Source organism: Bison bison, unplaced genomic scaffold (assembly GCF_000754665.1).
Source record: "Bison bison bison isolate TAMUID 2011002044 unplaced genomic scaffold, Bison_UMD1.0 scf7180017864184, whole genome shotgun sequence".
Taxonomy (NCBI): Eukaryota; Metazoa; Chordata; class Mammalia; order Artiodactyla; family Bovidae; genus Bison; species Bison bison.
Genome location: NW_011494756.1, coordinates 3,548,290 through 3,560,250, shown reverse-complemented (window position 1 = coordinate 3,560,250; position 11,961 = coordinate 3,548,290). Strand labels below are relative to the sequence as shown.

Here is an 11,961-nt window from a genome sequence, read left to right as displayed (position 1 = left end):
TATGAAGTCAAGTGGGCCTTAGGAAGCATCACTATGAACAAAGCTAGTGGAGGGGATGGGATTGCAGCTGAGCTATTTCAAATCCTAAAAGATGATGCTGTGAAAGTGCTGCAGTCAATATGCCAGCAAATTTGGAAAACTCTGCAGTGGCCACAGGACTGGAAAAAGTCAGTTTTCATTCCAATCCTAAAGAAGGGCAATGCCAAAGAATGCTCAAACTACTGCACAATTGCAGTCATCTCAGTTCAGTTCAGTCACTCAGTTGTGTCTGACTTTTGGCGACCCCATGGACTGCAGTACATCAGGCCTCCCTGTCCATTACCAACTCCTGGAGTTTACTCAAACTCATGTCCATTGAGTCAGTGATGCCATCCAACCATTTCAACCTCCACTGTTGCCTTCTCCTCCCACCTTCAATCTTTCCCAGCATCAGGGTCTTTTCCATTGAGTGAATTCATTGCATCAGGTGGCCAAAGTATTGGAGCTTCAGCTTCAGCATCAGTCCTTCCAATGAATATTCAGGAGTGATTTCCTTTGGGATGGACTGGGTGGATCTCCTTGCAGTCCAAGGGTCTCTCAAGAGTCTTCTCCAACACCACAGTTCAAAGGCATCAATTCTTCGGTGCTCAGCTTTCTTTATAGTCCAACTCTTATATCCATTCTCATCTCACATGCTAGCAAAGTAATGCTCAAAATTCTCTAAGTTAGGCTTCAGCAGTATGTGAACCAAGAGCTTCCAGATGTTTAAGCTGGATTTAGAAAAGGCACAGGAACCAGAGATCAGATTGCTAACATTGTTGGATCATAGAAAAAGCAAGAGAATTCCAGAAAAACATCTACTTCTGCTTTATTGACTACACCAAAGCCTTTGACTGTGTGGATCACAATAAACTGTGGAAAATTCTTAAAAGATGGGAATACCAAACCACCCTGCCTACCTCCTGAGAAATCTGTATGCAGGTCAAGAAGCAACAGTTAGAACCAGGCATGGAACAACGGACTGGTTCCAAACTGGGAAAGAAGTACATCAAGGTTGTATATTGTCACCTTGCTCATTTAACTTATTTGCAGAGTACATCATGAGAAATGCTGGGCAGGATGAAGCACAAGCTGGAATCAAGATTTCCGGGAGAAATATGAATAACCTCAGATATGCAGATGACACCACCCTTATGGCAGAAAGCAAAGAGGAACTAAAGAGCCTCTTGATGAAAGTGAAAGAGGAGAGTGAAAAAGCTGGCTTAAAACTCAATGTTCAGAAAACTAAGATCATGGCATCTGGTCCCATCACTTCATGGCAAATAGATGGGGGAACAATGGAAGCAGTGACAGACTTTATTTTCTTGGGCTCCAAAAATCACTGCAGATGGTCACTGTAGCCATGAAATTAAAAGATGCTTGCTCCTTGGAAGAAAAGCTATGATTAACCTAGACAGCATATTAAAAAGCAGAGACATTACTTTGCCAACAATGGTCTATCTAGTCAAAGCTATGGTTTTTTCAGTAATCATGTATAGATGTGAGAGTTGGACCGTAAAGAAAGCTGAGCACTGAAGAATTGATGCTTTTGAACCATGGTGTTGGAGAAGACTCTTGAGAATCCCTTGGACTGCAAGGAGATCCAACCAGTCCATCTTAAAGAAGATTAGTCCTGGGTGTTCATTGGAAGGACTGATGCTAAAGCTGAAACTCCAAATCTTTGGCCACCTGTTGTAAAGAACTGACTCATTTGAAAAGACCCTGATGCTGGGACAGACTGAAGGCAGGAGGAAAAGGGGACGACAGAGGATGAGGTGGTTGGATGGCATCACCAACTTGATGGATGTGAGTTTGAGCAAGCTCTGGGAGTTGGTGAAGGACCGTGCTGCAGTAATGAGGTTGCAGAGTCGGACTTGACCGAGTGACTGAACTGAACTGAGGGGAAGAAGTTCAGCATGGATGGTGTACCTCTAAAGTAGAGAATTCAAACATGAAGCATTAGTGGGCGACAAAGATAGAAAGTTTCCTTAAGGCCAAGCTGCAAAAGGTGGGATCTACTGATCTGAAGAGTTTGGGTTTAAATTTGTGGATGATGGAGAATTCTTAAATGTGCTAAACAGGAGAACGTATGCTCAAGAGTGGTCATTAAGGAAGATTATCTGATAGTATTGTCCTGGGTGTGTAGGCAGAGTAGAGTTTGTAATCTTCATATGCTAAATAAAAAAAAAAAAAAGCATACAATTCCACAGCTCAGAATATTGAACTGAAAGGAGTACAGACTTAGTCTGCCTCACTTAGAGAAAGCTTTTCCTCACTCATTTTTTTCTCTGTCCGCTCCCAATTTGGGAGTGCACACTCAGTATGTTAACTAGAGGGAGTTGCTGACTTTTGTATCAGGATCCTGTTTAAATCACTGAAATAAATGTATTCTGAGTACATACTCCCTTAACTTTTTGTGTTAAAAGGAAAGAGTAGAGGTAGAGAGAACATTGAGTAGGCATTTAGATATGTTTAGACTTGGGCAAAAAAGCATCTGAAGGGGGATGATGACAATAGTCATGGAAAACAGTGGAAAATTGGTTGTGGTGATTGATTGGTTTATTAAGACTAAGTGGAGCTCCGCTTAACTCCAAAGTTTCAAACTAGTTCATTAGGAGTAAACTGATCCATTGACAGAAAAAAGTCAATTGAGAGGCAAAGTTGATTTCTTAGAAAATACATAAATTCTGTATTAGACAAGTTTAGTTCAAGGTGGTTGTCTTAGGCAGCAATGTACAGATTTGGGAATGGAGGCTGGGTTTAGCAATAGAAATTTTTAAGTATTCTTATCCATTCAGGTTTGAAAATAAGATTGAGAAGAAGAAAGTAGTAGCCAGCAAAAAACTTGAATGGGTTTGTTTAAAACACAAGGTAAATTAGAATGATGCTGTACTATGACAACCAAGAGAATAGAGTGCTTTGAGAAGCAAAGAGGTAAGGAGAATGAATGTAGGGAAAAGGATGTTGAATTTAGTGAGTGGGAGATTTCTGGTGATTTATAAGGTTACTGCTTTTACTAGAGGGGCTTCCCAGGTGGCTCAAGTGGTAAAGAATCCGCCCACCAAGTCAGGATCCATGGGAGACTTGGGGTGGGAAGTCTGGGAGGGGAAGATCCCCTGGAGGAGGAAATGGCAACCTACTCCAGTACTCTTGCTTGGAGAATCCCGTGAACTGAGGAGCCTGGTGGGCTGCAGTCCATGGGGTTGCAAAGAGTTAGACAAGACTGAGCATGTGTGTGCACATACACTTTTACTAGGAGGGTCATAAGTCAGATTCCAGGGGAGTAGAGAGAGAATGAGCTTTGGGGTCAAGTAAGTGGAGCGCAGCAGTGAGCCACAGTGATAAAGGTAGGACTATATCTTGAGGAAACAATACTAATTTTGAGGTTAGTTATCTACATTTGTGTGTTGAATGTTTTGCCTTCTTGAAGGCAGAAATGATGCCTTACACTTCTTTTTAATACCCTTGTGTAATGTCCTACCTATAGAAAGCATATATATTAAATGTATAGATTAGGGTTTTTTTTGTTAAGATGTTGAGAACTCTCCTCCTTTGTACATAGAAAGGAAGAGACCAGAAGAGAGGGAAAGATTGAAAAAGCTAGAAAGATTGAAAATACCTGAGAGGGCTTATGACTAGTATTGGTGGCAAGGAATATAGAAGGCAGAGGCTGGAGGAACAGGCTTTGCTAAAGTCGTTGTCCCTGGATTCAGGAATAACTTAGTCCTGGATAAGAGGTTTTGTGAGTTTGGTTGTATCACTTAACTCTTTTCTTAACTTCAGTTTTCAGAAAGAGAATGGTAGTATTTATCTTAAATACTCATGAGGGATAAATGAGTAAAGTGTCTATTGTCTAGTAAAGCCTAGTGAGTGTTAATGATGTTCACGGTGATGATCACAAGAAAGGGTGAGAGATTGGAAATTCATGATCAGACACTACTTGAACATCACTTGGGAAAATAGACCTTAAAAGAAGACCATATTTGGGGATTCCCTGGTGGTCTAGTGGATAGGATTCTATGCTCTTGCTGCTAAGGGCCCAGGTTCAATCCGTGGTATGGGAACTATGATCCCATAAGCCATGAGGCATGGCCAAAAAAAAAAAATTCCTATATTCGTGTGAATTGAACTGAAATTCCATATAAGGATTTTTTCTTAAGTCTTCAGTCAAAATTAATGAAAACCTTTATTTTTTCTTATTTCAGAGCTAATATAAATTCATTTGTAAATATTAGCTAATACATTTGGAGAAGGCAATGGCAACCCACTCCAGTACTCTTGTCTGGAAAATCCCATGGGCAGAGGAGCCTGGTAGGCTGCAGTCCATGAGGTCGCTGAGTCGGACATGACTGAGCGACTTGTTTCGCTTTTCACTTTCATGCATTGGAGAAGGAGATGGCAGCCCACTCCGGTGTTCTTGCCTGGAGAATCCCAGGAATGGGGGAGCCTGGTGGGCTGCCGTCTATGGGGTCGCACAGAGTCAGACACGACTGAAGCGACTTAGCAGCAGTAGCAGCAGCAGATAATACATTATTACAAAAGAGAATAAAAAATCACCTGTGATCCTACATTCAAATATTAGTCAGGTATTCTATGTCCTTGATTCCTTGTATAAACTTTCCACTTTAGTTGGGCCAGTTTCTCCTTGTCCCCAGAATGTATATTCTGTATAAATGCTGAATAATTTTTTTTTATCTTTAATACTTGGATTTACTACTCATAATTTCATTTGCTTGTGATGCAATATATTTTTCTATTCTAAACTAAGAGAATAGACTTCTAATTACAACTAGGGAGTATGTACATAATTAATAAGAACCAAATTTAGAATAGACACTAGAATTTACTGCAGGGTCTGAATCTAAGTATATGATTCAATTTAGTTCAGTCACTCAGTCATGTCCGACTCTTTGTGACCCCATGGACTGCAGCACACCAGGCTTTTCTGTCCATCACCAACTCTTGGAGCTTACTCAACTCATGTCCATCCAATGATCTCATCCTCTGTCATCCCCTTCTCCTCCTGCCTTCAATCTTTCCCAGCATCAGGGCCTCTTCCAATGAGTCAGTTCTTTGCATCAGGTGGCCAAAGTATTGTAGTTTCAGCGTCAACATCAGTCCTTCCAATGAACATTCAGGACTGATTGCCTTTAGTATGGATTGGTTGGATCTCCTTGCAGTATATGATTGTATGATGCCTATTTTACAATGATATTATAGCAACATGAAAATGTCTTTTATGAGATGAGTTTCAGAATTGCTGTTTTGTGGAAAAGAATTAACAAATGTAAGCTTGTGTGTTTGTTAAATACATTTGAACTTTGCAAGAGGTTTTTAAAAATATATATATAACTTTATTTATTTTTGATTACACTGAGTCTTTGTTGCTGCTGAGGTTTTTCTCTAGTTTTGGTGATGGACAATACTGAGTAGTTGAGGTACATGGATGTCTCATTGCAGTACTGGCTCTTGTTTCAAGCTCTAGGGTGTTCAAGGTCCAGTAATTGCAGCATGTGGGCTCACTAGTTTTAGCTGCCAGGCAAGACTGTGGCACACAAGCTTAGTTGCTCCACAGCACGTGGGATCTCTCCAGATCAGGGATTGAACCTCTGTCTCTTCCATCGGCATTCGAATTCTTTATCACTGAGCCACCATGGAAGCCCTGCAAGAGGTTTTAAAGTTTTATTTTTACCAAAAGCCTTCCTATAAAACATATATGGAAAAGATGCCTGAAAATAACTAAGCTTATATACACTTAGCAAATGATAAACCGTTTGGGTTATTTTCGATCATTATACTCACCATAATCTGACTGTTTTTTGAATTGTATAAGAGCTTAAATAATTTTAAAAATGAGATCACTCAAATCTGTGGCATGGAGTGAGAGTTTCTACTAAGCTGTGTTGGCTCATACAGAATTGTCTGAACTTGACAGAACACGTGCACCAATAAATGTTCTCCCAGCTCTGCTGTTTTAGAATGAATGTAGTGAAAATTTTATAATTGGAAAAAAAAAAAGAAACCTATTTATAATTGCTCTTTGTTTTCTATTTCAGGTTGCAGACAGTAGGTTGCATGCCTCCGCCTGTGTCTTCTGCGGTGATATTAACCAAGGCAGTTGGTGGAAACGAGGTGAGTCATGGGGCTAGCTTTTTTAAACATAAGTGGGTGCTATCCTTTTATTTTATATTTTATTTTATGACAAAGGAATCACATCCCAGAAAATGCATAACTATAGCAGCTTATGAAAGAAGTGGGTAGATTCATGTGTTAGAAAGAGGCTAAAATTGACAATAATGAGTGGAATTTAGGATTTCAAGGAGAAAAGCAAGGGAGGTGAATGAAACAGAGATAGATCGTGATTTTTCTACTTCAGTGAGAAATGAGGAGACAGAGGACAGGGAATCCAAGCCAAGGGGCTTTTACATCCAAGACTCATGAACTGAGGACACCCGCTATGGCCATTCCTCAGTTCTTAAAAAAATTTAGGGCAAACTACGGTCATGGAAAAAGGGTCAGTATAAGTTTAATGGCAGGTGAAGATGGTATTAAAAAAGGAGAAATGAGGCCAGGTTTCTAAGATGAGTTCAAAGACATTATCCAACTCCTAGGGAACTGTAGCCAAAGAGGAGTGCTTATGTATCGGGATGGCAGTAGTCAACTGTGGGACCTACCTACAGGTGGTTCTTCTTGGCTGAGAGTCCCTATGACTTTGTACCAAGGGACTCTGCTTTGTAGTCACTTATTTCTCCTGATATCTTATCACTCAGAAAAGAATACAAATTTAAACATTTTTTAATTAATGTACTTATTTTTGGCCGCACTGGGTCTCTGTTGCTGCGTGGACTTTCTCTAGTTGTGGTGAGCAGGGGCAGTTCTCTAGTTATGATGCTTGGGCTTCTGGTCGCGGTGGCTTCTCTTGATGCAGAGCACAGGCTCTAGGCGCCTGGCTTCAGTAGTTGCAGGGCACGGCTCAGTAGTTATGGCTTTTAGGCTCTAGAGCTCGTGGTCAGGAGTCGTGGCACGCAGACTTAGTTGCCCTGCAGCACGCAGGATCTTCCCAGACCAGGGATTGAACCTGTGTCCCCTGCGGTGGCAGGTGGATTCTTAACCACTCGACCATCAGGGTAGTCCAAGAAAAGCATACCTTTGAGTGAGGCAGGATATATGTATTTTTAAATGGGGGATAATTGCTTTACAATTGTGTTGGTTTCTGCCATATATAGGCATGAATCAGCCATAGGTATACATATATCCCCTCCCTCTTGAATCTCTCTTACCTCTCACACTTACTGTGATTTTTACTTAATTTGCATTACCCAGTAACTAATAATGGTGAGCATTTTTATCTTTCCATGTGCTTATTTGTTATCTATGTCTTCTTTTGGGAGATGTCTACTAAAATTTTGCTTTTTACAAAATTGAGTGTTTTGCTTTCTTATTGATGAGCTTTGACAATTTTCTATATTCTGGATACAAGACCTTTATTTTATATTTATATATATATGCTTTGTAAATATTTTTCCCAGTCTGGTTTGTCTTTGATTTTCTAACCAGTGTCTTTTGAAGAGCAGAATGGTGGTAGAGAAACCAATAGGTGGTAAGATTCTGTATTTATTGAGTTGGCCAAAAAGTTCATTTGGGTTTTTCCGTAATGTATTTTGAAGGCACAGGATATGCTGATGGATTGGATGTGGGGTGTGAGAGAAGAAAGGGTCGAGAGTGACTTCAAGGTTTTTGATTGAGCAGCTGGAAGGATGGAGTTTGCTGAAGTGGAGAAGAGTGCTGTGTGACAGCAAATATGTGGGTTGTTTAGTCTGGGTAGCCACAGTGTACTGTGATAACTAAGAACGGCAAAATCTCAGTTAATCATAAAGGGTTATTTCTTGCTAATGGTACCTGTTCCATGTGAGTCAGTGGGAAGATCTTTGCCATTACTAAGGAAACCTGGTTAGTGAAGGCTTATGTTTTGAAAGTACATCATCTGGATGGAGCACAAAGCATTTTAGGTGTGCCATAAGAGAGATAGAGAGATTCAGTTCAGTTCAGTCACTCAGTCGTGTCTGACTCTTTGTGACCCCATGAATCGCAGCACGCCAGGCCTCCCGGTCCATCACCAACTCCCGGAGTTCACCCAAACTCATGTGCATCGAGTCGGTGATGCCATCCAGCCATCTCATCCTCTGTCGTCCCCTAATCCTCCTGCCCTCAATCCCTCCCAGCATCAGGGTCTTTTCCAATGAGCTTGCTGCTGCTACTGCTAAGTTGTTTCAGTTGTGTCCGACTCCGTGCGACCCCATGGACTGCAGCTTACCAGGCTTCTCCAGGCAAGAACACTGGAGTGGGTTGCCATTTCCTTCTCCAATGCATGAAAGTGGAAAGTGAAAGTGAAGTCGCTCAGTCACGTCTGACTCTTAGCGACCCCATGGACTGCAGCCCACCAGGCTCCTCCATCCATGGGATTTTCCAGGCAACAGTTAGAGAATCACAAATGGACTTTTTGTTTTTCTGTTGGATGTGATATGTGGTGCTTCTGCTCACATTACATTGGCCAGAACAAGTCGTGTGGCCTTACCATATTCCTGTGCCCTCAAGGAGAGGGGAACTGGACTGATGAACACTTGTAATGTCAGCCATATGGTAAACATGGAGTACTGTTTTTTTTTTTTGGTATGTCGAGATGCCTATTACATATCCAGTTGAAGATGTCAGTGAGAAATTATAGATACAAGGGTTGAGAGTTGAGGGAGTGGCCTAAACCTGGAGATGTAAATTAGGGCATCATCAATGAATAAATGATATTTAAAGCCAAGATTGTGTATGAGATTCCATAGACAGAAAAGAGCAAAGGTTCAAGGATTGAGCCTGGGGACCCTCCAACATTAAGAGGTTAAGGCAATGAGGAATAACCAGCAAAGGCAACAGAGAGAGTATAATTAATGAGACTGAAGGAAAAACAAGAGAGCATGGTATCCAGGAAGCCAGGTGAAGAAGGGGTGTGAAGGAGGAGGATATGATGAGTGGTGTCAGATTTTGACACCAGTGCTTCCCAGATGGCGCCGGTGGTAAAGAACCTGTCTGCCAATGCAGGAGACTTAAGAGACTTGGGTTCGATCCCTGAGTAGGGAAGATCCCCTGGTGGAGGGCATGGCAATCCACTGTAGTGTGCTTGCCTGGAGTACCCATAGGCTGAGGAACCTGGTGTGGTACAGTCTATAAGGGTCCCAAAGAATTGGACATGACTGAAGTAACTTAGCATGCATGCATGTCAGATTCTACTGATGGGAGTTGTGTAAATGAATTCTGAGAATTTACTGTTAAATTAAGCTATGCAGAGGTTACTGTTAACCTTTAACAGACTGGTTTTGGTAGAGGGCAGGGGCAAAAGCTTGTTTGGAGTAGGCTTAAGGAAAACAGGAAGAGAAGAATTAGCGACAAGAAGTATAGACCGTGGTTATGATGTCCTTTGTGATAAAAAGGAATAGAGAAATGGGGCTATTTTTAGAGAGGGATGTGTGGTCAAGATTTACTCTTTCAGAAAGGACAGGATTTTCTATTATGATGGGAACTGTACAGTGGAGAGGGAGCTGTGGATTTAAGAGAGAGTGCTGGAGCAGTTTATTTGATCAAGTGAGAGACAGTGATGTTGGGTTATATGAGCTTCAGTAGGAACTTAGACCATTTATTCATAATAATAGGAGGGAAGACAGAGTGCATGGCTATAGATCTGTGTAAATGGGTTGAGGGGCACGCTTGGAAGTTTTATTCTGATGGCTTTTATTTTTTCATAGCACATGAGAATGAGGGTGGGGTAAATGCTATTCATGTTTCAGATGAGAGGAGAAAATGTGGACTTGCCCTGTCGATGAGAGTGAGTCACCCGGAGAGGACAGTAGTGTTGCCAGGTAGCACCAAGGACCGGCTGAGATCAAGCCCTGCCTTTAAAGTGAAGTCAGGAGTCACGGATCTGTGTTTTCTCTAAGTGTAGGAATGGAATTGGCAGATAATTGGATTTAACCAACATCTCATTATGCCAAGAGATTCTTTCAGTTGCCACATAATTAGCGAGGTAGGGAAGTTACGAAAGTCTTGGATTAGCGCCTGCTATGATTATCTATCTATTGCCTTGAAAGAATTTGAGGAAAGGGTTAATTTGTTTAACAGTGTCATTTATCTCTTTCTAATGTGATTCCCTTAAAAACCTTTTCTTTCTCAAATGACTTTTGGCAGAAGTTCAAAGATCACTCATTTTCTTGACATTAACATGTAGCATTTGAATGTATATCTACATGTTCATCCCCCAGTGGATATTTACATTAATGTTGCATTTTAGTAATATAGAATTTATGAACATCTTCTTTGTCTTCTAGCATCATTGTTCTAGTTCTTTAATGTTTATTATGCAGTTTCATGATTATCAAGAATTTTTGAAGTCCTGGAGAGTGAGACATAATTGTTCACAAATATTGAACGCTGAGCTTCAGAAAAGAAGCTTGCAAAGTCCAGTTTGGTCATATCTTCTGATATGAAGTGAATAGACTTTTTTATTTTTATATGAAATTATGGGAGAAAACGATGTGCACAAAGATATTAGATAATTTTAAGTTTTAAGCCTTTCTAAAATTAATTGAAGAAAGTAAGGAAATCCACTAGACCATTCAGGTATGATCTAAATCAAATCCCTTATGATTATACAATGGAAGTGACAGGCAGATTCCAGGAATTAGATCTGATAGACAGAGTGCCTGAAGAACTATCGACAGAGGTTCGTGACATTGTATAGGAGACAGTGCTCAAGAACATCCCCAAGAAAAAGAAATGCAAAAAGGCAAAATGATTGTCTGATAAGGCCTTACAAATAGCTGTGAAAAGAAGAAAAGTGAAAAGCAAAGGAGAGAAGGAAAGATATACCCTTTGAATGGAGAGTTCCAAAGAACAGCAAGAAGAGATAAGAAAGCCTTCCTCAGTGATCAATGCAAAGAAATAGAGGAAAACAATAGAATGGGAAAGACTAGAGATCTCTTCAAGAAAATGAGAGTTACCAAGGGAACATTTCATGCAAAGATGGTCTCGATAAAGGACAGAAACTGTATGGACCTAATAGAAGCAGAAGATATTAAGAAGAGGTGGCAAGAATACACAGAAGCACTGTACAAAAAAGGTCTTCATGACCCAGATAACCACAATTGTGTGATCACTCACCGAGAGCCAGACATCCTGGAATGTGAAGTCAAGTGGGCCTTAGGAAGCATCACTACGAACAAAGCTAATGGGGGTGATGGAATTCCAGTTGAGCTATTTCAAATCCTAAAAGATGATGCTGTTAAAGTGCTACACTCAATATGTCAGCAAATTTGGAAAACTCAGCAGTGGCTACAGGACTGGAAAAGGTCACTTTTCATTCCAATCCCAAAGAAAGCCAATGCCAAGGAATGCTCAAACTACCGCACAATTGCACTCATCTCACACGCTAGTAAAGTAATACTCAAAATTCTCCAAGCCAGGCTTCAGCAGTACCTGAACCATGAGCTTCCAGATGTTCAAGCTGGTTTTAGAAAATGCAGAGGAACCAGACATCAAATTGCCAACATCTGCTGGATCATGGAAAAAGCAAGAGAGTTCCAGAAAAACATCTATTTCGCTTTATTGACTATGCCAAAGCCTTTGACTGTGTGGATCACAATAAACTGTGGAAAATTCTTCAAGAGATGGGAATACCAGACCACCTGATCTGTCTCCTAAGAAATCTGTATGCAGGTCAAGAAACAACAGTTAGAATTAGACCTGGAACAACAGACTGGTTCCAAATTGGGAAAGGAGTACATCAAGGCTGTATATTGTCACCCTGCTTATTTAACTTCTATGCAGAGTACATCATGAGAAACACTGGGCTGGAAGAAGCACAAGCTGAAATCAAGATTGCTGGGAGAAATATCAATAACC

The 11,961-nt window shown here is 40.8% G+C and overlaps 1 protein-coding gene across 5 annotated transcripts in view; it reads left to right on the top strand.

The window, feature by feature from the left end:
• SLC10A7 (solute carrier family 10, member 7) overlaps positions 1–11,961 on the top strand; it is a 323,647-nt gene that overhangs the window by 21,027 nt on the left and 290,659 nt on the right. For all 5 annotated transcript variants that reach the window (XM_010843684.1, XM_010843683.1, XM_010843682.1 and 2 more), the window contains one exon: positions 6,075–6,150. In XM_010843684.1, the coding sequence (XP_010841986.1) occupies positions 6,075–6,150 (76 nt within the window). The remainder of the gene's footprint in view (positions 1–6,074; positions 6,151–11,961) is intronic.